This window comes from Pseudopipra pipra, chromosome 4, assembly GCF_036250125.1.
Source record: "Pseudopipra pipra isolate bDixPip1 chromosome 4, bDixPip1.hap1, whole genome shotgun sequence".
NCBI classification, from domain to species: Eukaryota; Metazoa; Chordata; class Aves; order Passeriformes; family Pipridae; genus Pseudopipra; species Pseudopipra pipra.
The window spans coordinates 38,653,414-38,681,377 of NC_087552.1; the positions used below are offsets into that span (position 1 = coordinate 38,653,414).

General features: G+C 41.0%; 2 protein-coding genes across 2 annotated transcripts; one reads left to right on the plus strand and one right to left on the minus strand.

Moving 5' to 3' along the window:
- Positions 1–87: 87 nt before the first annotated feature.
- On the plus strand, positions 88–7,414 carry SAP30 (Sin3A associated protein 30). The gene is made up of 4 exons (XM_064652498.1): positions 88–691; positions 2,000–2,122; positions 4,767–4,865; positions 6,937–7,414. Exons 1-4 carry the CDS (start codon positions 386–388, stop codon positions 7,057–7,059), a joined length of 651 nt encoding a protein of 216 aa, XP_064508568.1. The 5' UTR covers positions 88–385; the 3' UTR covers positions 7,060–7,414.
- Positions 7,415–9,373: 1,959 nt separating this feature from the next.
- On the minus strand, positions 9,374–16,772 carry SCRG1 (stimulator of chondrogenesis 1). The gene is made up of 3 exons (XM_064652500.1): positions 16,635–16,772; positions 12,195–12,455; positions 9,374–10,674 (listed from the first exon to the last, which is right to left on the minus strand). The coding sequence occupies exons 2-3, from the start codon at positions 12,428–12,430 to the stop codon at positions 10,620–10,622; spliced, it is 291 nt and encodes a 96-aa protein (XP_064508570.1). The 5' UTR covers positions 12,431–12,455; positions 16,635–16,772; the 3' UTR covers positions 9,374–10,619.
- Positions 16,773–27,964: the final 11,192 nt, after the last annotated feature.

Sequence of the window (27,964 nt, forward strand, 5' to 3'; positions counted from 1 at the left end):
GGCAGGGACTGCGCTTCCCGTGGGGCCGCGCGCGCGGCCGGCATGCGCGGCGGGCGGGGCGGGGCGGGGCGAGCAGGTTGCTGTTGTTACATAGGAAACAGCTGAAGAGTCTCCACATGACACGGGGGGAAGGAGGAAGTGGGGCGGCCCGCGGGGCTCTGCAGCCGCTGCTCCGGTAGTCGCGGGGCTTAGGCAGCGGCCGCCGGCGAGGAGAGCCTTTCCCGCGACGTGTGGGCCGGCTGCCCTTGAAGGCGGCCAGTGCCTCAGTGCCACCGCTGAAGGAAGGCGGGCAGGGAGCAGGGGAGCGCCCCGCCGGGCCGCGCCGCCTCGCCGGGGAAGTTTGGTGCGGGGCGGGATCCCGCCAGCCGCGGCGGTGGCGCCGGGCATGAACGGCTTCGCCCCCGAGGAGGTGACCCAGCGCGGGGCAGACCCCGCCGCTGCCGCCGCGGTGGTGGGCAATGCGGGCTCCGCCGTGGAGGTGCCGCCGCCTCCCGCGGCGCCGGGGCTGGGTCCGGCTGCCGCCGCGGGCTCGGCGAGTGCCGGGTGCGCGGGCGGCCCCGGTGCCGGGCAGCTGTGCTGCCTCCGGGAGGAGGGGGAGCGGTGCGGCCGCGCCGCCGGCAACGCCAGTTTCAGCAAGCGGATCCAGAAGAGCATTTCGCAGAAGAAGGTGAAAATCGAGCTGGACAAGAGCGTAAGTCCGGGAGGGGAGGTCGCGCCGGGGCTGCCGGCGGGGCGGGTGGACAAAAGACGCCAGCGGGTCGCTGCATCCGTGGCTTAGTTGGTTTGGGGGCTTTCAATAAAGTTTAGTGGGGGCTGGGGGTGTTTGGCGGCGGGGAAGTGTTCGTTCCCCCTTCCCCCCCTTTTCTGTAGCACGGCGGAGTTTAGCTGGCGCGGCAGCAGCACTCCCTGAAAGTCCTCTCCCTCCACGGCGGGGGGAGCGCCCGCCTTCCCTCCCTGCTCCTGGGGCCCCCTCCCACCCCCAGGAGCCGGGGGCATCGGCTGCTTGTCCCCCCTTGCAGCCGCAGCGGGAGGAAGCGTGGCCGGGAAGCGCTGGAGCGGAGCGGAGCCTGCATGGCTCCCGCCGCGCTAGTTTGTCTGTGTTCCTGGCTAGGGCCGCGCTCGCTGCTCCGCCTCGTGTTGCAGCGCCGCACGTCTCTCTCCCCGCGCCGCTCTGTTCTCGCTCGGCAGCCATCAGGCGCCGCGCAGCGCGGTTCGGCAGGGCAGGGCAGGGTAGGGCAGGCGGACCCCCGGACGCGAGGGGCGGCCGCCTTTCAGCGCGGTGGGACGACCGGGCGGCTCGGAGCGTGTCCGACCTGGCCCGGTGCCGCGGGAGAGCAAAGCGGGGCCCCAACGCGCGGCTGCCGCGGGAGCGCCCAGCGCCCCGGCCGGGGCTGCGTGTGCCCCGGGGGACCCCGGCCCGGCGGCACATCGTGCTTCAGGCCGGACACTAACGATGCCCGGGCTCTCATTGCCCTTAAAGGACGCGGGCCTGGAATGCAGGGCTGGTACGCGCCAAGATCTCCCGCAGCGTGCAGATCCCTACAAAGAGAAAGTTGTAATAAAAAGAAAGTAAAAATAAGTGTGTTGCGTGACCGCGCCGGGTAGCGGAAGTAAAACAAGGAGGGAAGGATATAGATGAGGAAATAATAGTCGTGTTTTTCCTCTCCAGAGGACAACTGGAAGCTTGTTTTTTGTTTGCGTGCTGCTCGGCCCCCGCGCTGCGATGAGCGGGCGGACGGAGGGCTGTGCTCGCGTCTCCACAGCCTGGCACTGCTGAATCGGCCGAGGGCAGCATTTCGGCGTGCTCTGGGCCCAGGCGGTGGCAGCGATCTATAGCGCAGCACACCCTCTGTTTAGAGGAAGGCAGTAGAAAAGCTTCCTTAACCCAGTTAACGCAGCTTTGATTACTGAAGGGTTGTCTTTCTACGCGCATTTGTATCTTAAGTCTGGGAGATACACTGCATGGATTTGATTGAAAGACGCCGTTTTACTTTTGTAGGCAAGACATCTGTATATTTGTGACTTCCACAAAAATTTAATTCAGAGTGTGAGAAATAGAAGAAAGAGGAAAGGCAGCGATGATGATGGCGACTCACCAGTGCAAGACATCGACACTCCAGAGGTAGCTAAATAGTTGTGTTTGTTTGGGGTTTTTTCCTAATTGCTATGTTAAGCTTGTTTTTAATGACTGCTGAGTCTGCACCGATACTGCTTCCTCACTTTTACAGCTTTTCTTACTCTGGGGCATGTGGGAAAGGGAAGACTCTTGATTCACACTGTTCTTAATATAACAAAATTTAACTGAATTTTATGCTATATTTTCTGGTTAAACTATGCACGGTAGAATGAACAAGAGTCTATTTTTAAGTGATGGTTCTCTCAGAAATCTGCTGTTTTCAGCCTTTTCCTTCTTAGCGCTTCCTCTCCAGAGTGGTACTTTGCCACGTACCAGCAAACTGTCTTCTGTAGGAGTTGACAGCTTGAAGGGAATTGCACCCAGGACTTGGGATATAAATGCTTCTCTGCCCCGTCCCTCCAGTCCTTTCTTCAGTGCTAAATGCGTTGCAGATGGCTCTTGGCAGTTACTCCATTGCCTTAGTCACGTTAAACCCTGAAAGTTTAACAACGGTGGCTCTTTGCTTCTACACCATTGGTCGGGGGAAGAGCCATTTGGAGAGCTATGCTAGGAAGGAGTGGAGAAATATGGTGTTTTTTCAAACTGTTTTTTCTACTGCAGATCAGTGAAACCTCACCCATTTAAAATAAGGGAACTACAGCTTTCAGCCTTTTCCGTAGTGTAGTGGGAGAGTCTTGGCACCTAAGGCTCTCTTTTTCCTACACATGATCTGGGTTATTTCTACTACAGCATGGCTTAGCAGGTGCTCCTCGGTGTATTAATTTTGATCAGAGGCTGTCATGCCTGCCTGTCCCTTCTGAGAGGCATTGTTTAAGCATTCTTCAGAAATTGCTCTGTAAGTGTTAATTTAATGGCATCCTTGTGGTCAGCATCTGCAGATAGCAGCAACATAAGTGAGGAAACTTTGTACAGGAATCTGCACTTAAAGGCACGTGTCTCCAGTCTGAAGGTTCTGGCTAAGAGGATTTTAGGGAATTGAGAGTAGTTTGATGTTGGGCTGTGTTGTTTGTCTGTTAAATATCTGGAATTGCTTCTTGGAAAGTTCTGTCTAAAGCTAGTGCTCTGTGTGACTTCAGGTAGATCTCTGACACCGTGTAATTGCAACTCTTGTGCAAACCTGTTTTGTTTTCATATGTCAGAATTGTAAAACATGACACAACTGATGGATATCTCCAGAACAAGAAAATGAGCTTTTTTTCTTAACGGTACTACTGCAGGGAAGAAAACTGTCTGGGAACTGTTTTTGAGGAGTTTCGGCTGGCTGTTTGGATAAGAGCAGTATGTTCATTCCACGTAATTACTGTACGTCTTAGACGCCTGTTGGCCGTTGACCACCTTTATTTTTAATTATTATCCAGTTTAGTGAGGAAAAAAGTATCATTCTTCTGAAGACTTGAAGGCCCTCCTCTTTCCTTCTCAGTCTTGACTGTCTTTACTGGTTAGAAGTAAAGACAGTCTCTTCCCCTACAGGAGGGGAAGAGACTCCTGTGGTACTGGTAGCTTCCGAGACCTGCTGAGAAGCTGCTGCTACTCCTCTGCATAATGCTCTGGGGGTGGGTTATCCACTGTGACTTGGGGAGTGGAATTTAATGCCACAAACTTTAGAACATCAAAGGACACTCATCCTTTACCATGCAAGGTGCCCTCACCTCAAATCTGGCCAGGTTGCCAAGTATGCAGGAGCACTGCTGTTTTCAGTATTCTATAGTGAGGCTGTTAAAAGAATTTAAAGCAAAAGTGAGTGCTATCATCAGTCTTTAAAGTAATGAGTTTGGAGAATACATCTAGTAGAATTTCTCATTCAGCCTGCTTTCTCAGCTTGCTTTCCCACTCAGTCATCGGATTAAGCTCTTATGTTATCTAAGAGAATGGGGGGAGGTAAGCTGTAGCTGGGAGAAGTGACTGTTGATCAGAGGTCATGGGATTCAAAACTGACGGAGTACTGGATTAAAGCAGTGTGTTTGTATCCCTAAGAGGACTTTGTGCAATTCTCTCAACTGTTGACGCACACTGAAAAATAGTTTTGGACATTTATGCCCTTGCACATGAGTCCTGTATTGTGCTTACAGCAGGGATACTTTTGGAGAGCAAGAGCAGCTGTTTTCTTTTCTCACCTTAAGCCAAGAAAACTTTGTACTGCAGACTTTTTCCTGATTCTAATATGTTCTCTTTCATGGTGCAGATATGCTGTGTCTTGCATGTAACTTATTTAAGTTTTAATGGCTGAAATCACATTATCAGGGCTTCCTTTGAGTCATCATCTTCATAGATGTTACATGAAAGTTGTTACTGGACTTTGTGTTATTGTGCTTGAACTGGGGAATGAACAAAACCCCCCTAACTGATTAAAGTACATTAATGAGTTCTAAATACTGTCCACAGCTAAAGGGAGGCAGAACCATGCTCAGTAACAATAAAATGCTCTTGAACTGAACTAGGCTGTTTTTCTTTCTGCTGGAAGGTGCAGGGTGGAGTTTGTTTTTTGTCAAAATGACATCTGCTGAGCTGACTGTTTACCCTTGCATATCTGTGAGATTCCAAAATGTTTTTGAGAGGCAAACTGTTAATGACTGAATCTTTTTCAGTTACGTTAGATTGTTTTCCTCCCCTTCCCCGTCTTTTCTTCTAGGTTGATTTATATCAGTTACAAGTAAACACACTTCGAAGGTACAAAAGACACTTCAAGCTACAGACCAGACCGGGACTTAACAAAGCACAGCTTGTCGAAGTATGTATGAGTGTTTTTCCATAATAGAAAATGCAACTTGCTATGGCATGTGGTTTTCTATACGATTTGATCCTTGCATAAAGTGCCTATATAATCTGGATTTTAGGAGAACAAAAGGGAGCTGCTTATCTAGCTTCCTTCATTGGCTGTAGCTCCTGAGCCAAGTAAATAAAAAATAGAAGCTCTTTCCAGAGGAGGAACTCTTTAAAACTTCCAAAAGGAGTGTTTGTTGCTTAAAACCACAGTGTTGAGTTGAAACAGGAAGACGATGTGCATTCCTCTGAATATCATAGAATTGTTGATTTATTGTGTCTGTACATCAATCACAGCTTTACCTGAAATGCCCTGCTGAAAAGAACTAGAAACAGAGAGGTGGCAGTGAAGTTCTTGTAAGGTTCAGACTTTGCTTTAAAAAGCTGATTACTGCAACCATTGGTGTTTCTGTACATGTAAAGTACGGAAACCTGAAAAAACATGCTTCTCTTGATAATTCTGTTAAAACCACTGGGGTTTGCTTTCAGAAAAATGGATTTTTATGAAATTAGGGTTTTTCTTACCAGTATTTCTAAAAATACTGAAGCTGTGTGTGAGTAAAGCTGTACATAAGCATCTTTGTTTCATGTGAGTGCAATTTTAAAGGAATTCTTTTGTGCTGCAGAGATGCAGTCACAGCATGTTCGTGTAAGTACGTGGAAGAGCTGGTGATCTTCTCTTAACAGGGAAGCATAGCTACTGTTTTTTTCACTTCTGTGCAGTGATACACTCAGATGTGTTTAAGTGCAGACACACTGTTCATCTCTCCCTTAATCTATTTGGATTAAAAATCAGGTTTTCAGCTGTACGGGCAGTCTCAGGGCTGAGCTGTAAAACAATAGTGCTACTGCCACTGTGTGTAAGAATGCAGCATCAGTCTTCAGTTTTCCTAAAAGTAGGTTAAGGTGCAGCTAGCTCTTGAATTAGCAAGACTGTGAACTGAAAAAGCACAGGCAGTTTTTGTTCTGCAAAACTGTTGTTTCTAAGAGTCTGCTTTAGGTACATCTCATGATGCAATCTCATGATTGCACTAGTTTATTCTTGTGCTACATGGTGTGCATGGGCAAAGCTCCTTCTGTCACATGCTTGATTTGACTGACCTGCAGGTGTTTGTGAACCATAGCCACAGGAGTTCCTTAGTATACAGTATGTGTGATTCCTTGTAACCTGTCCTAACATACAAGAGACACTGCTCTAGCTGTTACTTAAAGTCCACTTCAAAGGACTCTGTCAAACTGCTTCTCTCTGGATGTTTTTGGGGGTAGAGTTGAGAGGGCGTCCTAACTTTTTAATTAGGCTAAATGCATCTTCTTATATCCTATGGTAGTTAAATGAGTAGTCCAGTGTTTCTCACTTGTTAATTTTAGTCTACCAGCCTGGCAAAAAGCCAGAGAATGGACTCAAACTGGTGTAATATTTTGCATATTTTCTTTTAAAGCTGATGTTCATTTTGATGAAGGAAGAGACTTCTGAAATGACAGAATTGATTCAAGAAGTGTTTACAGATTGTTATATTTTAGCAGTTACAGCATGATGAATTTTCACTGAAAGCTGTTTGAAGAGCTGAATGTTCAATTATAATTCTCGAATATTCTTGTATCAGATGTGTCTGTATGTGATTTGATGCAGACACAGACCACCCCCTAACCTGAGTGAGCAGTAGTGTCTCATATCTGTGCTGTCACTGCCAGTATTCTATGGTCGTTACCAACTTTGTATTCAAGCTTTAACTAAACCAATTTAATGATAGTCCCATTCTTATTTTGATATGTTTGGGTTTTTTTCCTGGAAAGTTTCAGGACTTTTTACTTTGAAAATTAGGGTATAGGCTGCTAGTTCTCAATATCTAGTTCTCAATAAAATGGTTCCTGTCTACCTTTTTTTATGAATATTAAAGACTTTTGAGGAAAGGCAGCTTTTCCCTTTTTTGTAAGCTTCTTGATCAGTCTTTCAAACTTTTACGTAATAGATTTAAATCTGAATCGTCAGTTTCTGTATATGAGTGGTTATTTAATTTCCTTGCATTCTTTCTTTATAGATAATTGGCGGCCATTTTAGGACAATTCCAGTGAATGAAAAGGACACCTTAACATACTTCATCTACTCGGTGAAGAATGACAAGAACAAACCAGATCTAAAGATGGATAGTGGGGTTCATTAGGCGGAAAAGGTTGGGACTCAGAGACTCAGGCTGCAAATTAAAAGACTGAGGTTTTGTTGATATGCAGAAGCTTTCTTTGTAATTTTTTTTCTCCTGAGAACAATTGTCTCTGTTTTATTTTTCATAACCTTGCTGATTTGTTTGAAAACCATCTCTTATGAAACAAATTTCCTCAGCAAAAGTATTTTAAATAAACATGACAGGTATTGTTGCTCGAGTGGGTGTGTCTGTAACTTTAGTGAGTTGGACTTGATGATCCTGATGGGTCCCTTCCAGCTCAGCATATGCTATGATACTTGTATCTAATAGTTAAGCTTTGAATTATGTAATAATATTAAAATATTTTTCAATTAAAGTGTGCCAAGGATATATTTATGAATGTACTTAAAGTTCTCATAATGCAATGCCTTTAATTTAAAAAAAAGCTGTAGCAGACCTGGCAATAGGTTCTTTTTTGTAAGGTAAAAGGCTTTAAGTGACAGTTCCAGTAGTTAGCTGGGCAGAAATGGCTGAATAACACTTTCTTTTCCCCTTTGGAAACAAGAATTGATGGAAGTTTTTCTGATTTGTTTATTCACTTTGTCCATGCTGAGATACGTGCTTCCCAGCTCTGAGGCCTTCCTACTCCTATATTAAAGTGGAAAAAAATGCTGTTCTCAAATTTCAAAGCTGTAAGTACGGATGAAGAGACTGCTGCAGCTTACTGTGCTGAGAAATCCTTCAACTCAGTAAGAAATCCTTTAGCTGCTGACTTTTCCATTCATCTACATGGACTGCTGCTAAGAACTTAATTGGAGAATGAGAGCCAGAGTCTGTGCGGGGTCAATACAGTATCTTCTAATAGGCATACTGTTTCTTTTTCATTGCATGCATCAGCTCAGGCTTGTTTAAAAAGGATGACAAACCCTCACAATAAAACCAAAACTTCTGGTAACATATGAGAAAAATATCCAGCAATACTTATGCTTTCAATTGAGTGTCTTAGTAAAGACTGATGTTGAAGATGGTATTACAAATGACTTCTTGTGTTATCCTTTTAACTATTGTGCCAGTCCAAATGTGTGGTGTATGGAATATGATTTCTTTCTGCTTTAAGCTGTGCACATAGGTTGAAGAAAAAGCTGAGGGAAAATAGTTCTCATCTTAAAGCAGAGGAGTACACAGCTTCAGCTTGTTCAGTAAGCATTAAATTGCAACTCCTAACCTTATCAGATGTTTATAAGCTTTTTCTTAATTTGGGAAAAATGAAAAAGCACTATGTCCATGGTCTAATCTGCTCGATACTTATCTTGTGAGGTTTTCTTTGAAAATTACTACTTTTCTGGCATCACTGCAACTTAGATGCTTTACTTTGCTTTTTTTGACCTGTGATGCTTGCATAGAACTGAATGATGATAAACCCTAATCTCAAACTGGCTGTCTTCCCAGTATCTCTCAGTGGTGTGATTTTTTTGTTGTACTGTTTTATGTATTTCCACAATACAGTTCTGCAATGCTGGCCTAAGTTCAAGATGGTTAGTGATATCTAGCTAGTGACAGCTAAAATTGGTGCTCCTTTGAAGATAATGTTTTCATGCCAATTTCACTACAGGAACTGTAAATTTGTTTCCTAAATATCCTTTGCACAAATTCAGCTTCTTATCTTCAAAGTGCAAGTTGCACAAACAGCCATGGAACCTAGTCATGGATAGGACATCCGAATGGTAAAGACTTTTTCTCTGTGCATGATGGGGTTGAATGTTCTCAGCTAGGCCTGGCAGGACCTAGGTGAGACCTGGCAGGACCTAGAAGAAACTGTGTGAGGGAAGGAGAGGAACAAAAACAAGCTTCTATGGGAAATCAGTGTTAAAGTAGTAACTTAAGTGACCCTGTCCTGCTGCATGTGTCAAGTGGCAGAACTTTGTTCAGTGGATTATGGATTTTTCAGGAGTGGTGGAAAGAAGGTAACTGAAAGCCACGAACTTTAGTAGCCAAATTTGCATTTGCCTTAATTTTTTCTTGCTGCCGCTGCTTTGGAAAGCTGTGAATGCCAGGCATATGCAACATGACTCTTGTTAGAGACTAGATGGCACAAACAACAGAAGTTACATACCCTAGAAGCTTATAGAGGACTTTGAACAAGAGCAGTTACCCTATGCTTTGTTAGCAGAGCTCTGATATCAGATATTTTCACTGTGTTGCCAGATTTATGGGGTTTATTTTACTCTTAATTTGGTTGGAAGCCCAGATGACTCAGGAATAATTACACAAACAAAGCTTTAAAAGCCCAGTGACACAGTTTAACAGTCAGTAGTGCAAAAATAGTACACACAGATTTACTTGAGACATTTATTATTGGCAGTCTATAATCACCGCCCTCAGTATCCAACCCTTGTTTGCTAATAGGAAGAAAAACAGTCATCCTGATATTTCATACTGGCATGTGAAGTAGCCTGGTAAACTAGTGGTAGCAGTTTGATCTAATGTGTAAGATTATTAAGTGAATAATGCACTTTTTGAGTGGAGATGACTGAGTAGTTACTTCAGTACTGCATACCTTCCACATCACTGACTTGATACCTAAAGAGTCTTTCTGTGTAAGGCAACAAGCCAGGTTTACTGCCTGTAAGCGTGGCTTGTTCAGGTGGTTTTCCTTAAACTTACACAGTCCCACTTATACATACTCAACACTTGCCAATACAGATTGCAGTATAAGTGAAAAACAGCCAAAAAAATAGTCTTTCTGTCTATTGCCTAGATATCTCTTAATGTTATGATTAGCTCTATGTCTTCTCCTCTAGCTATTTCCTTACAGGGCTAGCCTAAAAATAAAAAGCCAGCATTTTAAGTTAATTCTGGGGTATTGTATTTCAAATAAGGCGCGTTTAAAAAAAATGTACTGTTCTAGTATTTTAAATGTTCAATGTTAAGATTAAATAATTTAAGGTTTTACAGATTGCACAGTTAAGGCAGGTGACCAGTTACACTTAGTTAAGACCTAAGACCATTTAATACTATTAATGTCAGTTTTTACTTTTTTTTATTCCAGTGGAATGTTTTCAGATATGAAAATACATGGCTTTTGGATGTGTATATATTTTAAGATGCCTAAATAGAATGTGGGAACCTGTCTGCAAAAGTACCATGGACTGAGTAGCTTCAGCTTGAAAAAGCATTGAATGTGTGATGGCAATAATGCAGTAGGAAGCTGCACTGCCATAGGTTGCTGTGAGAGTCATGTTCCTAATGACGTGAAGGCTTAGGCTTGAAGTTTCTTCATCCAGACTAGTTGAGAATATTGTGCTGAGACAGAAGAGTTGCACTTTTTGCTGGGGTATGCGTATTAATATGCATTAAGAGCTTGTACAATCTCTTAAACTGTTGGAAATTAGGTCAGCTACCAAATTTGAAAGAACTTCTTACGTGCTTGATATTCCATAAAGGTGTAGAAAGGAAATTTTTCTACAGTGTAAAATGAGGCACCGTTTTGTGGTTAGATTGTGGTGGTTTTGTTTTTGCCCTTGAAAGCATTATTACACAATTGTAGAATGATGTCTGTTATCTTCACCTGCAGACTTGAATCACTGACTGTTGCAGGGGATCACAAAAGATATCTTTGGTCCAAAGAAAATATCCCTGAAAGATATGATCAGATATTTAAATAATTAGCCCATTGGTTTATCAGAGCTTTAACATGACATACATTTCCCATTGTGGATATTTTTTAGTATATGTTGTGGTATGTGTGGGATTACTGTGTGTGTGTGAATGTCCTTCCAGCAATGCAAATGCAACTGCAGATCTGAATGAAGATACTGCCTTTCTACCTCTGCTGGCCTGGTTTGGAAGCGGTGACAAAATTTTCACTGACTGACTAGATTGCCAGAACTCCACCCTGGTATTTTAGCTTTGAGAAAATAAACTTACCAAATAGATTATATTATCAAAATAAAGGACTTTGGCATGTGCATGCATACTGGTTTAGTGCAGTTTATCCCTAGAACAGACATGCAAAGAAGGTCTTATGTAGCTCAGGATGGTGGAAGGAATACTTTTTTAGGTATTTTTTTAGTCTGCTCAAAGCTCAGAGGTTGAAGCTAAAAACTCCCAGTGTGCTTCACAGTGAGGACACCATATCTGATTTTAGGGAAAGTGAAAGATGGAAAAACTTATTGAAACCCTACTCTCAGTCTGAATGCGAGATTTTTAGCTTTAGAAGTCTTTCACACTTGGTTCAACTCGTCTCCCCTACAAGAGTGTTGAAAACTTACCCATTATTGGATTTTCAGGGAGTGTTAAGAGAAGCAAATATAAAAAAATAGTTTTTGCTTGCCTATATAATACCATCACATTTTAGCGTCCCTGAAGTATTAATAAGTTTTGAACTGTTGTGATTTCTGATCCAGATATACTGAAGAAAAGATGTTGCTGAAAATCTGAATGAAATAATACCTCTTAATACATTTTATTACTTAAAGCAGGTATGGGCTGGTGGTGGGTTTTTTAAGTCAGTTATGTTTCTTCTGTTTAACAACAACAAAATGCCCTTGTTCAGTGAGAACTTCACTGTTAAGCTTTGTCAGCAGTGCCAGAAAACCAAGGAAATGTAGATGTTCTGGGGCTAAATCTTTTCCCTGCCTTACAGGTATTTGCGAACCTCTGTTCCCCCCCCATCTGATTTCCTGCTGTTAACAGCTATCTTCACAGAATCATTTATTCAACTGACATATGTACATGTACCTTAGAATATCAATACTGTTCTTTTCTGTGGAACAGAAGTCAAATAATTTTGATTGTGGTCTGAAAACATCTTCATTGCAAAAGGCTGTGGATAAGGATTTCATGTAGTTGTACTTAGTTTGGATCAAACAGGAGTTGAAAGTTGGGTGATTTAAATGCTGAATTCCCCAGTACTAAACGAAGGTTTACAAAATATGCTAAGCAAGTCCTATGTGAGCCTCTGAAAACCAAAACCTGAGATACTGACAGCATATCAGATAATTGGCTGTATTTTAATATAATTTCAAGCCATCTGAAGTGATTAATTTCTTTAAAGTGGTAGCTTATTCCACCTGTGGAAACTGTAAAATGATGGAAATATAATGAGCAGTTGTAAAAAAACTGTACGAGTTTACATGAAATGAGTATGGTCTTACTTTGGGCAGCAGAGCAATTCATTCAAGTTGCAGTAACAGATCACCTCACAGCCCTTCCCTTCCCAAAAGTGATCTTGTAGAGTGTCATCAATTTGTCGAAGGTTCTCCATGCCTTCGGGGATGTTGTGACAGTTGTGGTCTTTGAGGGCCCTCTTGTAGCAAGAAGGACGGTGGGAAGGCACCGTGAGGGTATCCAGGAGGGTGCTCAGCAGAAGCAGCGCCGAGAACATCTTCATTTTTGCAGCTTCCCACAGCAGGGTGCTAAGGAGAAATGAGGTACGTGACACAAGTATTGCAGCTGAACAGACCTCTCTCCTCAGTTTGCTTCCTTACTTACATTTTTTTCTTTTTTTCCCTGTGAAGTTTTGGAGGATTGAGCATGAGTTCTGGAGAGTGTTTTCTCCTAGGAGGTAAATAATATTGCAGGAGAATTGATATTCATTACTTTCTGTACAACCTTGGAAATCCTTTCATCAGGAATTGAAGCTTCTGATGCTGGCAATTTTGTTGTTTCTTTGGCCTCTCACCTTGAGAAAATTGCTTTGAGCTGGCTGCATTTTCTCAGTGGTGTAAGTGATTGTATTGATTGCTGCCAAACCAGGGGAAAATGTCTGGGTGTGTGTCCTTGCCTTCCTGGCCATTTTGCCTGTCAAAACAGGAGTCACTCACATAAAATTAATAGTATCCTTCCCCATCGAAGTTGTGGAAAAACTGCTGGCTGATTGAATCCTCTGTTATGGGCTGCTTGAAAAACTGAAGCATTATACAGCTGAGAAAGCTGAAGCTCTCTGCAGTGGTGCCAAGTGCCACTGTCCTGGACTGCAGATTCGGGTATGATACTGCATTACACAGAATTTTTTTTTTAATTGGTTTTTTTTTTTTTTAGTATTGCAGACTGCTTAGTTGAGCCTTGCTACTGCAAGCAAGGCTCCAAGCCATTATGTCTTAATTGGCTTTTTAAAAGATGGGATAAATTATCCCTTGCAAAACTCTCCTGCTGGTGACTAGGATTTCCATCGTCTTGTTTAACACTTGTTCTGCTGTTCTTAGCTGCTTTGCACAGAGTTTGACCATGCCACAAAGCTTTGGATAAGATCCTTGAACTTGGCATTCACTTTTAAATTAACATTTTGAACCATGTTTCAACCTAGACTTTATTGTATTAGGAGAGAGAGTGGGTGTTATACCTTTCCTCATGCTTGAACAAAAGGGATCTGATATCTTACTGAATTTAAATGGGAATTCTGCTCTGAAAACTAATTTAAAGCAATGACCAGCTCTGCTGAGCACTCCCTGTGTGCTTGTTACTGTACTTGCATTGGCCTCAAGGAAGCCTTTGCCATCCTTCATCCTGTTGGCGCTTCAGAGTTGATCCCCTGACATGCTGGCATTATGGGCCAGCCCTAGTCTTTCTTGTGGGGCTGCAGATTAGAATGCTGTAGGCTAAGCCAAAAATAACAAGGCGTAAGGCAATGTCTGATCAAAGACTATCAAAGACCATGTTAAGATGGCAGAGCTATTATCTGGTTAAGTTAAAAAATGAGGTATGCCAGCTATAGAAGTCAATTAATAGAGTCCTATTGAGTTATTCTGTGAAAATCTTGAGATCACCCTTGAAAAACAAACAATAAACTTTTAAATCTATAATTTACAGTATTTTATAGTAATTTTTCTTGGTTAGTTATCTTGGCACAATAGCTGTCTTGCTTATCTTCCATTTCTTCAGCTAATGAATAACATGCCGGGGACTATTAGAAAATCTGGGAATTTAGATTCATATTAGGGATGACACCTCAATGCTCTTTGGTTTTGTTTTAATATTTAAATTTGGGGGGTTTATAAACATTGGTATTTATATTTAGACTTGTTTTTTTTGAACACCAGTAGCCAAATAAAATATTAAAAAGTGGCCTATATACTAAGGAACATGACTGAAGTTAAAATAAGCTCTTGTGTGTTTTTTTAATTTCTGTTGTAGAAGCAAAATTCATGGAATAATTCCTTTTAGTTTCCAGCTTGTATGGGAACTCTTGACTAGGAGACTCCTATAAACGATCAGTAGTGGAACCTTGGGGATCATGGTATCTTGCTCCTGTGTACTTTTTTTTTTATTATTATTATTTCTAATAATTCAGGTGATCTTTCCCTACCTGGAGTTCTGCTGGAATGCTCATTTGAATCTGTTGCCAGCTGCCTATCTCCTCAAAATTTGGAGGAATTCACTCTGTCCTGAGAATGGGCAGATTCTTTACTGTCAAATTGCTGGATTCAAAAATCACGACCTACAGTTTAAGGTGATTCTGTAACTCAGTATTTGCCTTGAAATATAACAGAATATTGCTGTAGTGCATCATCAAGAGTGGGTGTCAAAATCAGTATTAGCAAAGTCAACATGCAGGAGAGCAATGGATAGAACAGCTTTTCTGACAGGTTACCTATGCACCTTACCAGTGTTCAGCACTGTTACTATTCAGAAAAAAATATTTATTATAATTTTGTTTCTGCTTAAATATTTCCTCTGGGGTTTTTTGCAGATCACATAACCACATGGAAATTTTTAGTCGAAAGACCTATCCTCAAAAGTCTGTTTCTTTCCTGAGAACGGTCCCTATTTGCAGATGAAAGATTGCCGAGGACCTGAAGTGTTTCATCAGCTCCCTGCACAGGATCAATGCTGGTAAACTCAGCAGACCTTTCAGATGCAACATCTCTGTCTGACAGACTGCTGCAACTTCTCTTTCTGAATATGGTTGTGCAGATGTTGGAGTGTCACTGATTGCCTAGGTAAAGAACAGAGCTAGTATGTGTGTATTTATTTCAAAATGGGTGTCCAAGACCTTATCTGCTTTTGCATACCACAGAAGACAGTCTTTTCTCATAAAACAAGTCAGGAAAATGTGAACAAAACCAATCACTAAGGTGACCCAAAGACTCATTGCTAGCAAGCATTCTCTTATATTTCTTTATTTTATAAAACCTTCTGTCAAGACAGCAATGCCATTCATGCGAAGCCTGACCAGGTTACTCTATCAAGATTGTATAATTTCAAATTCTAGCAGGAGTAAACCATCTGAAAATACTGAAAATGAACTTGCATTTGCGTAAGTTCTTTTCAGTTAATTATTTTGGTTATTTTGACATCAGGTAAGTAAAGTTTGAGACTAAATGCAGCTGGGAGTACCAGTACTCTGAAATAGTTTGGAGCTTTTTGTAAAGGAAAAGGGTTAGTTTGGGAATATGCATGGTGAGTTGGGAATCAGTGCTGTCCCTACTTGTTCATCTGAGAGCGTTTGAATTATCCTGCCAGGCAATTTGGCGTCATCTAATCTTTGGATCTGCTAGATGCAGAGGTAGTCAGAAGAGACCAAAGAGAAAACCCCAAGTTTCAGCCTGCATGTCCAAGAACAACAGGGTAATAGTTCAGTAGGAGCTCAGGTGTTAGAAATAGGGAAAAGAGAAGTGGCACAAAATGTGTATTTTGGCACCTCTAGAGATCCTCCATGTTTGGAAAAATACAAATATTTACAAGTTGGTCTATCAACCATTAAATATACCCTTCATTAAATATACCCTTCTTATATCCTTAAGCAGGCTGTGTCTCTAGTTGCTTAATGTTGAAAACAAGAAATACAGTAATTGCTACACTTTTGGGGTATGATCTTTTCCATTCTGTCCAGTGGCATGTGCCAGGTTAACAAGTTGCACTTAAGAAGCAAGTATATATTAAATTTGTTTCCTTTTAATGTTTTGAGTTCAAGAGCTAAAAACATTTATTGATAATAAAATGTATCTTATTGTTTTGTCAAGTTTCCCTTTCAGAAACACCTATAAAATGCTAAGTATAATATTTAGGTGTGTCAGTGCATGATAGTTAGGTTTATTAGTGCATTCCTAAGAAATCATTACACAAGAGCTGCATAACTGATAATATTGTGAAGAATCTTTTCCATTAAAAAAAAGTCCTTCAAATCTATTTTGTTTGAACTGTTGGTGCACTGTAAGGACAGTATCTATTCCACCGAGGATGAATTCCATGAATAACTGCTTTGTAATTATCATCAATACCATGATTCTTTCCAGAAACTGAGTTATCATTTAACCCCATTTATTTTTCTTTAAGACAGCAATTCATTGTAAACACACCCCTCTCCATATTCACCAGTTTTGCAACATTGAGCACTGGAAGGCAATATAGTATGTTTAAGGACCTCAGATGTTAATATGTAGCATCCAACTTTGAAAAAAAAGCAAGATAGTAAAAGAATTATTTTGAGCTGGATCCTAGCCATGTATCTGTCTTAAATTGCACCTCTTGCCTATGATATGGCAGCTTCTCCCAAATCATCTTCTGCATGTTTCCATATATATTTCTAATTCTGTGCTCTGTAACTAGCAGCAGCAGAACAAGCACACAAGGATAATTTCAGGAGCAAAACGTACCTTTTTCTTCTGCTTCACTCCCTTTCACTTTCTTGGCAGCCGTATCTTTTTAGATGGACCCAGAGAGAGTTAGAGCTAGCGGGGATGAGAAGAGAGAGGGAGGGCTGATGGGAGATGCTGTACAAACAGCCCTTTGTTTGTCCTGACTTCTGCCTGTGACTGACGAGCTGTTCTCCAGCAAGGGGTCAGAGGATGGGCTTCAAAGAGCCACCTTTTATAGTCACTGCCAGCCTTGTCTAGGGGCAAAAAAATGAACGTGTTCCTTCTAGCAGGAAACAATTAGTTCATCCAGAATCTGATGCGAAGGTGTCTCCTCACAGAGCAAAGCATAACATTGAGAATGACAGAAGAGGAAATATCCTGTGGAATAACTGTGTCTTGCTTGTCGAGTGTGAGCAGGCTGGAGGGAGCAGGAAGGAGCAGACTTCTGGGGTTGCATAGCCAGAAGAATGTGGTTTCTAGACAGATGCCTTATTTTGCATTTGGTGGAGAAGAGCAGACCTACCCAACAATCTCCTGCAAAGCTTTAATTCTTGACTTTAGGATCCTTTCAATTTTCTGAAACTGACATAATAAAAAAAAAATCCTTTCATTATTTTAACCTGACTTCTAGTAAAGCATACTCAGTGATGCCATGCGTCCAGTTCTTTACTGAACAAGTGTTTAATCAAGAGGTAAAGTGTTACATTTAACAGTATTTCAGAGGAAGTTATTTTAGACTAATACAACTAATCAAATGATCTGATACCATAAAAACACATAACAAGGTTCTTAAATGGAGTTGAAGTATTATGTATTAATGAGAAAATAGTCTCGAGGGTGAAGCACGTGTCCTCATATTTCTGTTGTAATTTGACCCTCATTCTGTTATAGCCATCCTGGATCTATTTTGTGATGGGAATAGAGAAGTATGATTGTTGAGCTGTAATTCTTACATTTTCTTGTCTACATTATTTTAATTCTGATATTGTGTTGTAAGAGTTTGGTTTTCTCTATCTGTTGGGCTGCTTCCAGTACAGAGGTTTGTAAGGAGTATCTCTACCTCCTTTTTTGTGAGAAGTGCCTCTGCTCAGCTGGCTCAGTTTACAGTTGGATGTCTTGCTGCTTGTTCTATTTGATTTACTGTATGCCAGAAGTGAGCTAGGACCTCTGTAAGAACTGCATATTCATCTTCTGCTGCCTGAGCAAAGAGGGGAGGCAAATGGCACAGATGTTTAGAAGCAAACCTTTTGAGACTGAACCTACCTCCTCAAGGTGGTCCCATCCAGCTGGGTGTTCCCCCTCTCTGCTGGAGATGGGCAACTTGGAGGGCAACGAGCAGGATGCATGGTTGTACCTCTGCCTCTAATTCAGGTTAGAAACATCAGGAAGGACATTGTTTGCCACTGCTGTTACAGACATAGCAACTTAAGAGGGGAGGGAAGAGATAGCTGCAGGCAGCAGCTGTCAGAACAGGACAGCCTTGCCTTTTCAGGGTGACAAAATGCCTGGTGCTGCCTCTGCTTTTCTACATAAATTCTCTGGTGCAGAGCCTGGCCATGGCGGGCCATGCCTTAAATGAGATTATTGTAATGCCTCTGGGAGTACACAGTGTTCCAGGGCAGCATTCTGCTGTGGAAGGAGGCTGTGAGCCTGGTGTAGATGTACAGGGGACTTTCTGTATGTAAGCAGGGATAAAACTTGGGAGGAGGGAATGAGAACATATTGTGCTGATGCTCTGTTGAATGCCTTTTTAGTTAATTGCAAATAAACTTATCAGAAGGTATAATAAAAGTGCATTAGGATTATCCCTTTGCTGTCTATTTAACTTCTCTGGTGTTTTCCAGGAGTATCTGTGTTTCCAGAACACATTTTGAGAGCCCTGTTTGGACAGCAGTCCAGTGAACTGATAGTTTTGTATATGAAGTGAAGTGTGTGAGGCATAGTTTTCTTCAGGAAACGTCCTGCTGCATTTTGAGAAAAGACAGTTCTAACGAAGTTGGTGTTTTGCTGGTGATTTGTTTTTTCCGCTCCCTCCATATTTCCATGAATGATGTTTTCAGTCACTGAAAGCTTTGAGGAACAAGAGGAAATTTTCTCCCTTATAATGCTGCTTCAGCGTAGAGACTGAGAAGCAAACTGGGGCTGGGAGGAAGCAAAAGTTGTGGGGAATTTCGTCAGGGAAATACAACTCAAGAGGAGGTAGAAGAAGGCTGCTGTAGGAACAGCTAACTCTTTGGGGTGTTAAAAGTGAGGGAGTTTAAAGGAAATGCATTGGCAGATGGAGGAGCCTGCAGTGGGAGAAAGCAGTAGCTCCAGATCTTACCTCCTTCCCCCTTTCTCCACTTTGCCCCTGACCCATTGCTGTGGATATCTCTTTCTATATTGACTCTGTCTCCCTCCTTGTCTCCAGCCCTGATAGCCTTTTCTTTATTTTTGGTTTTCTTCTGCCTTTCTGCTCCAGCACAGCATCCCCAGTGGGCTCAGCAGCAGTGTCTGGCACAGGCTGGCAGGATGCCAGCTGTGACAGAGGGCTATTGAAAATTGCAAAGCCTTTTTTTCCCTACCGTGGCATCTGGGAGCTGCAGGAGAACTGTAAGGAAATCTTGCTTTTTCACCTTCCTTCATCTGTGTCGACACAGTAATCTTGAAGTGTGTTTGACTCCTTTTATTTAGAGGCACTGTTTTAGATGTACACGTATGCCTGTTTCTGTCTGAAGAGGTATGGCAATATTAGAGGTAAGATGTAAAGTAGAGGTGGTTTGGCTTTTTTTTTTTTTTTTTCCTTCCCCAGGCTGGAGCCAGCAAGAAGTGATGGCCCATGAGGAGGCAGTGGCAGATGGAGGCAGGAGGGGGTGTGACAAGGTAGCAGCAGCAATCCATAGGAGAAGAGTAGTTTTCAAAGGAGAATGGCCCCTGGTAGGGTGAGACAGAAGAAAGAAAAGGCAGCCTTGAAATTCAGCTGCAAAAGCATGGCTGTCTCTGACATACAGCATTACTCGAGACTAAATTTGTGTAACATACCCCTAGAAAATGATCTCTTTCATCTTTTTTTTAAAGTACTCTGCGCACTCTAAATGTGCTTTGCATTCTTAACATGAGCCACACAGGTTTAGCTTTTTGCTGTAAGCAAAAAGCAGTTTGCATCTTGTTTGTGTCCTGGATATCAACACTCAGTTCTTTGCAGACTGATAGTGAGAAATACTGATGCATCTCCACTCACATTAAATCTTCTTAAAAGATACCACTTTACCTTCAAGTCAGGTGGCTCATTAATATGTAGAGTGTATATGAGGAGATCTATAAGGAGCCTGATTTTGGCAGATGATGCAGTCTAAAACCTGTACTTGAAGATTATAAAGGAATGTAAGTATTGTAGGGATGCGTAAAGACCTTGGAGACTTCATGCCAGTAGTAATGATACCGTCAGCGCAGCTAAGATATTAACTGCTGTCATCATTTGTTACAGGATCACAGGAGTAGGTGCCTTGGACTCAATCATCAGCACAATGGATATTTAAGCAAAAATAAAAATCTCATGTGTTTGTTTTGCAAATATACATGTGTAAAACAAATATATCCTATGTTATACCCCTCGTGTAATGTTTTCCATCACTCAGAATTTATGTCAGTCAGAAAAAGCATTTTAAAACAGTTTTTTATACTTTGTGTAATTTTAATTTTGTGTCCTTTGGCTGCTTGATGATTTTGTTTTTTTTTTTACAAAATATCTGTGCTGTTAAATACTGTACAATTGCCTTTGCAATTTTTGCATCTGATAACTTGCTTTATACCTTGTACTTGCATTAGCCTGGGGCATTAATCTCAGTTTTCTAGAACACTGTTTGTTGTTTGCTCTGTACAGTAGTTCTTGTTCATCCAACATTTCTTCTGTTTCTTGCCTTTATTGTTGGGCACTGCTTTATTTCCAGTGGCTGTTCTCTGTGGAGTCCCAGAGCCTATCTGCTTCCTCTAATTTTCAGCCTCCTGGTTTTACTGTCAGTTTTCAAAACTTCTTCTGCAGGCTGCAATCTGTGCTTGGTTAAAATACGCGTCCCAAAGTACTAGGCTAATCAAAGGCATCTTTTAGTGTATTTCCTCAGATCAGTGGTCTGTTGGCATGCTCAGGCTGTTGCTGTATTTTTCTATGAAGACAGAGAAGATGCAGTATATTCAGAACCTGCTGATGTAATCAGCAGTATCAGTTCCAAACAGGCCAAATGAGTCGATGTTCTAAGTGTGTATGTATAAAGTTTGATGTCTCAAGCTGGCAAATGAGTCTGAATGTATTATGGAAAAAATATTCTAAATTGAGAAAATGTTTGCAGCCATCAAAGGTATTACCTATCTGATCCTTAGAAAAGCAAGCCTGTTCTGATTCTTTGATTCAGGATGTTACTGGGTTTTGTTTGGGTCTGGGTTTCTACTGTTTTGCTAGGAATTAGCTATTGATACTTAAAGGCATCTGGCCTTGGGGATATGGAGCATTCTGCAGCTGCTGAAATTGGTTGTCCTGTACATGGGGAAGAGTGACCCCATGCATTACAGTAGGCTGGGGACCGACTGGTTGGAATGCAGCTTTGGAGAGTAGGACCCAAGCGTCCTAGATGGCACCAAGTTAGATGAGCTGGCAACAGACCCTTGCAGAAGAAAAGGCCAACAGTATCCTGGCCTGCATGAGGAGGGGGAGGTGATTCTTCCCCTCTTCACTGGTGAGACACACCTGGAGTGCTGGGTCCAGATCTGGGTGACCTAGTATGAAAGGGATGTGGAACAACTGGAGTGAAACCAGTGAAGGGCCACAAAGGTGATTAAGAGACTGGAGCATCTCTTTTATGAAGAGTCTGGGAGAGCTGGAACTCTTCAGCCTGGAGTAGGGAAGCCAAGGGAAGATCTTGTATTTATCTATCTAAAAATACCTAGTGGGGGTTGAGTAAAGAAGATGGAGCCAGACTCTTCTCAGTGGTGCCCAGTGACAGGACAAGAGGCAATGGATACCAGCTTGAACACAGGAGATTCTACTTCAAAATCTAAAGAAGTTTTTTATCTGTGAGGAAGGTAAAACAGGCCGACAGAGACTGTGGAGATCTTAGAGATACTAAAACCCCAGCTGAATACAGGCCAGGGCAACTGCTGTAGCTGGCCTTGCTTGAGGAGAGTTGGACTACATGGTCTCCAGAGGTGCCTTTCAGCATCAGCTACTCTGTGATTTCAGCTCCATGCTCAAATGAAAATCAGTTAGCAGTACAGCATAGGCTCCTGAACTCTAATCACCTGTACTGAGCGGACCATCTTGAGTGAGCTCAGTTCATCGTGATTTTACAAATCAAATCTTTTGTTTGCACACTCCCTATTGGTCCCTGTCACTCTTTGTCAGGTCACAGCCCAGATGCCCTGTGAGAACAGCAACCTCTCTGTGTTTTGGTGGGTGACTGCATGCCACCACTTGTTTCTGAACATTAAGTATGAGTAGACAATTTCATTTCCCTAAGAGCCTCTCATAAGGGATTTTTGCCAAAAACTTTCTGGAAACTACAAATGCTGTGATAGAAGCTGAAGCACCTTTACCACATAGAAAAGATACATCATTGTTCATCTTATAATGTTGTTCTTCCACCTGATTTACCTGCAAGAAATTGCTTTGGGCATATAAAAGCTGAAAGGTCTTTTGCCTTTGAGTCTCATGAGAACCTCTTCATTTGTTGATAGATAATAATGAGGTAATTTTTAGATTTTTATTGGAGGGGAAAGGATTTGTTTTTCTAATAACTAACATAGAGTAATGGTAACAGTTCTTAAGTATTCATCTAATTTTTGCAATGTTGTCCATCTGGACTCTTTCATCAAAGGAACCTTTAGTTTCTATTACATGGTTCCTTGGTAACTTCAAATTAATTTACAGAGGTTTTGTACCTGAGCAGAACTGCTGCTGTCTTTTCCAGGTCTTTATGAATCCTGCAGCTGCTGATAGCAAATGCTACCAGCTTTAGGGTAGTACAAAATGGCTAGCAAGTCCATTAGTGTTAATGGAGATAATGGTGTTTGTGGTATTTCATATCTTGCAAGATGCAGACTTTGGAGCTTATTAATTTCACCTATGTATGTACCCCAAATGAAGCCCAACACAAGACATTTAGGTGTTTCACCCAAACATTACTGCTGCTGGCAGATACAACATTCTGCAGCCCTGTGAAACATACCTAGATAAGATAGACCTTGGCTCTTAGGCAGACATGGCTCTATTAGAGGATGGAAATGAAGAGAGGAGCATCTCCACAGTCTGGGGACTTTTCCATGTGAAGTGAGACAGCATGCTTTACTACTGGAAGGGCTGTATTAAGTATGCTGTAGGCTCTAGGCTAAATACTGTCTGGGCTTCTTTAATGAAATGAATAAATAGGAATTTTATTGAAATCACTTTTAAATCCAGACTTGTATTCTGGACTCAACAAGTCAAAACATCAGTCTCTTATGTGTACAAGATACAGATTGCAGTCATAACTGACATTAAGAAAGGCTGTTCCCTAGAACTTTTGGGTAACAAAACTACAAATCACAGCTGAAACCTTTTTTTGAATGATATTAGACTTGACACTCACCAGAGACAAATAACATGGTCTTATTTGTAACATATGTCAGTGCAGCTCATTTTTAATTAGCTTTCACTACTAAAGAAGACCATTTAAAGACAGTTTACTGTTGTAGTTTACTATCACCATAAATGAATGTTTTTTGTGAAAAAATGAAATTCAGCTAATCAATCTTTATTGCTGAAGAGAAGCTGAGAAGGGATCATGATTATTCTCTCACTGGGGTGTAGAACTTACAATGAATACTTTTCACATTGTTCTCCTGGGTCACTATGGTCAAGTGTATTACTTCTGATAGTATTTCCTCAATATTTATAGACTTCAATTAAATTGGAAAACAAGTAATAAAATTGTGCCTTAAAATGCCTTTTTTTGTGATCCTCAATCAATAAAGAGTATGTTTTGGTTTCCGTGAGGAACAGTTTAGGTAGCTTCTTCAAGAGTACTTAGGTGACTACTTCATTGTTGCATGTTTCTTGTTATCACTGTAAACAGTTTGCAGAGCTTTTAACTTTGCATTTAAATTTTTCATCTTACAGTAAATCTCTGTTTTTCAAGGTTTAAAAATACTATACATCTTTACAAGGTATTTTTTATGCAATATATAATATATCTGTATATATAGGCCCTCAGCTTCTTTTTATGCAGTCTTCCTTGGTTACTGAAGTGACTGAGAACTTAATCCAAAGCATTGTTGAGAATACTTTCCAGACTGTCCCTGCCTCAATGGAGGCTTAAAAACTTCATGATCAGAGCATCTAAAACTGAATTATTACTTTATAATCTTTGCACAGACCCTTGATTGTATTATCCAGACCTGACAGTTGAGCGTTAGGTGAATATTATGTGACTCTTGAATACAGACTAGAAGACTTCAACATGTTTTGACAGTAAGTAACCCAAGAAAAAGGACAATTTTACATAAAGCAAAAGCAATGAAGAAGTTTACTGTTGTCTTCAGTACCTTGGCACCTGTTAAGCTTAAGATATATCCAACACATGGAAAATAAAAAAATCATTTGACCTGAGAATGCTGTGTGTATTTATGTAGATGTCTGTATAAAATTAATATCTTCTATATATTGCCCTATGCCTATCACCACCAAACTAGGATTTATCACACAGAGTTGGTAAGGTTGGAAGGGACCACAGTGGGTCAGCTGGTCCAATTTCCCTGCTCAAGAAGGGTCATCCTAAAGCACATTGCCTTTCTCCTTAAAAAATTTCATCACCAGATTTGCAAGATATCTCTATGGGAGTAAACTATAGAAATAGTTTTATCTGGGCTTTTGTTTACATATCATAGCATAAAAAAATTAATTACTTGTATGATGTATGTTTGCAGCAGAATTCCTACTGGATGATTAATGCTTTGTGGGTTTTTTTGTTTATGGTATCTAAATAGTTCAGAAACAATTGCAGAGAAACCTTTCTGTCTGGTAGGGTGACAACCCAAGCATGAGCATTCTTTGCATTTCTTGAGGCATGCTTGTTAGGGAGAGGGCTGGTTAACCAGTTCAAAAGGTTAACCAGTTCCCTGTTTCCTACATCTTTTTGTCAGTTTTGTCCTGTAAAGGGACTGTGTCCCTAGGATTCACAACTTAAGTAAAAATGATTATTTGAGTTGTACTTACTTTTAACCCCTCTTGCCAATGCTCTTCCTCACTATTGAACTTGTATAATTCTGACTCACTGCTGCCAGATTGCTTTTGTCAGTACCAGCACATTAGCATATACAATTCAGGGACCATTTGTATACCCTGAAATATAAGCTGTCTCAGCACAGTCACTAAAAGAGCTTGTACAGTTTGGCAAATCTGTCCTTGAAAATAACTGGCATGCAAGGCAGCAAATTGACTTCTAGGTGGTTAATATTGACCATTTATAATTTCATCATGAGGAGTTCATGCTTGAAAGATGTTTGCATTAAATATCTTGGGTTTGCTTTCTCAGCAACTGAATAAACATAGGAAGGCTTACTTAAATCCTAGTCCTCACTCTGCCAGTTCTTGAGGGCTTTTAGTTACCCAATAGGAATGTAATTCATTGTTAATTGTATCCTATAAAGCTGGATTTGCTGAAAAGCTTGAAGACTCTCATGGTTTGAATATTCCTGCAGTGTTTACTGTAATGCCCTTTTCTTTGCTTGACTTCTCCATGGTAGATCTTATGTAATTAATAACTTGGTAAGTTCTCCTGTTGAATAAGGATTCATTTCTGCTCTCATGTTACTTGATGATGAGCCTAATTTAAAGTGAAAAATAAACCTAAGCATAGCTGATTTGCTCCTTTTTCTTATCTTTATTTGCTATTCCATTTCTGTCACTGTCCTATCACGTGTAATGCTCAAACAACACCAGCCCCACCCCCAAAGCATTTAAAATGCAAAAGTATGAATGCTGTTGACAGCACACCATAGCAGCATACCAAAGGTGGATTCTGAAGTGAAATTAATCAGCCTTCTCATGACCACAACTTATCCCTGGCTGGTCACACTTAATCACTAGGTAAGGTAATGATTTTTCTAAAAAAGTCACTTTGGTAGGCATCACACATTCCTTTCGGCTTTTATTTTCCCGCTTTATGCTTTGAAGAGGTTACATGTCATTTATAGGTTGTTTTGGCACTGTCTTCTCAGTGAGTGGGATCTGCCAAATTTAAACCCTTGGTTCTGCTTGGGGTGGCTAATGGATGAGGAGGATAATACCAGCTCCCTGGAACGTCTGCCCTTGGTCTGTTATCACCATTAAAAGTATGCAAGACGTGGGAGGGTGAGGTTGGAATGGTGAGGAACTTCCTTCCGTGATGATTTTCCCTAAGAAATGAGATTTTTAAGGGGGTTATGAAGAAAGATCAGTCCATAAAGTGTAATGTTGTTGCCTGATGGATGGAGAAGGTGTTCCTGCACAAGATTAAAAGGTAGAGAAAGACCACAGAGTTCAGGACAATATGAAGTCTGTGGCTGTATCCATCATGTGAGATCTTACAGGTTAAATATACCAGGGTTTTTCAGAGCTCTCATAGCACAGTACTTTTTGGACTCAAAAGCCTAAACTCTCCCACTTGAAAAGAAAGGAAAAATCTGCTCTTCTCTTCCCTTGAGCTAGGAAGGGAAACATACAGTAGTTCAGTGGTTAGCCAGTTTTAGCAAGATAAGAAAGGTGATTCCTTTCTCTGCAACTTCAGAAAGTGCTCTAAGCAGCTGGGTATAATTTATGTAGGATAATTGGCAGCTTTTGTGTTTTGCATAGTTACTGTTCTGTTTATGGAAGAGAAAGGAGAGAATAAGTTGTCTCCATTAAAGGTAAGATGAGCTGTCAGTTGTGGATCAGACACCTCAGTTCTAGATAGCCGAACTGGAGCCTGTCTGATTTCACCTAGGACAATCTCTGTGGTCACTGTGGATGAGCTATTGCATGAAACATGGCATTCCCCCTGCCACTGCTTGCATTTTGTTTGGTGGTCAAAGCATTGGAAGGATAAGCATTGGAAGGAATGCTACGCTTCAAATAAAGCGAGTTTTGGATTACAGTTTTAGATTAAAGTAATTAAGCCCTTTTGTAATTGTGGCCTGCTACTGGTTAATGTACAGCTTACATTCGAATGATATAATTGTGGCAAAAAGAAGCATTGATTTTTTAGAAGTTTGTTTAGTTTCACCACTTGCTAGTTTAATGCATATGTTATTAAACATCAGTCTCTTTTGAAAATTACTGGGCTTTGGTTACAAAGAAAAATGAGAAGTTAAACAAAATTCTGCAGAATGTAAAGTAATTTTTTAATTCTAGGAGGCAAGCACTGTATCATTGTCATAGGAGTTATAACTTTGAAAGTACTTAAGTTCACATAATATGCAAGAACCTGATCTTGTGATGTTCATGCGAGTAGTTCTTTGTGAAAAGTTCTTTATATGCTTTGCTTGAACTCTCATTCAAGCTTTGTAGGAATATGCCCTTGATCTTTTATCAGAGAAATCTGATCCCCAGTTCTCCATATTGTGTGATTGGTGTCCAATCTTGCAACCTTTTACTCATGTAAGCAATATTTGCCTTTTTTAATTTGTCTTTTATGGAACTATGTGTGAATAGAGGAAGAACAGAAATTGTTTGTTCGTGAGCCAAGCAGTTTCAAAGTAGGTAAGCAGACGATTGGGCTAATAAGGAAAATAGAGTCTTTAAACTTTTTTCACCCTGCCCAAGGTAAAAATATAATCTAAATAATGACTTGCTTTAGATATTAATGACCAGTGGAGAAAAATACAAATGCCACAGAAGAAAAAGTAAATTATCGTTTACTGAAGGTGGTGTTCAGTTTTTATAGCCATTATCATCAACCTAAACATTGATCCTGACATGCAGATATTAAGTCTGAAGTTTGCAGAATTGCATCGCTCCTTCCATCCTTCCTGAGGAAGGCAGTTACAGCAGTGCACATTGTCTCTTCAGTGGTGGAAAGAGAGAACACCACTAATGCTATGGAATTTAGGAAGGATGCCAATGCTGCCATTCAAGAACACAAAATTCAAGACTCCTGCCTGATTGCTCATTAAGATAGAAAACATATTTTAAACTTTATGGCCTAGTTGAAGGTCTGAAGATGCCTAGCTTGCAGAGATTCTGATAGGTGCAGTTTCCACCTCCAATTTAAATTGTACTTCAGCAGTGTAAACTGGAAAAGAAAGAGGAAGCATTAAAGGAAACACATTGCATAGAAATTGCACCTCATTACTATGTAAGAAGGCAGTGAATGAGGTTTATATAA

Coding starts and splice junctions, on each gene's coding strand:
- SAP30 (XM_064652498.1), top strand. CDS start 386: ATGAACGGCTTCGCCCCCGAGGAGGTGACCCAGCGCGGGGCAGACCCC. Junction 692..1,999: donor AAATCGAGCTGGACAAGAGC/GTAAGTCCGGGA, acceptor TTACTTTTGTAG/GCAAGACATCTGTATATTTG. Junction 4,866..6,936: donor ACAAAGCACAGCTTGTCGAA/GTATGTATGAGT, acceptor CTTTCTTTATAG/ATAATTGGCGGCCATTTTAG.
- SCRG1 (XM_064652500.1), bottom strand. CDS start 12,430: ATGAAGATGTTCTCGGCGCTGCTTCTGCTGAGCACCCTCCTGGATACC. Junction 10,675..12,194: donor GAATTGCTCTGCTGCCCAAA/GTAAGACCATAC, acceptor CATATCTTTCAG/GGATATTTTCTTTGGACCAA.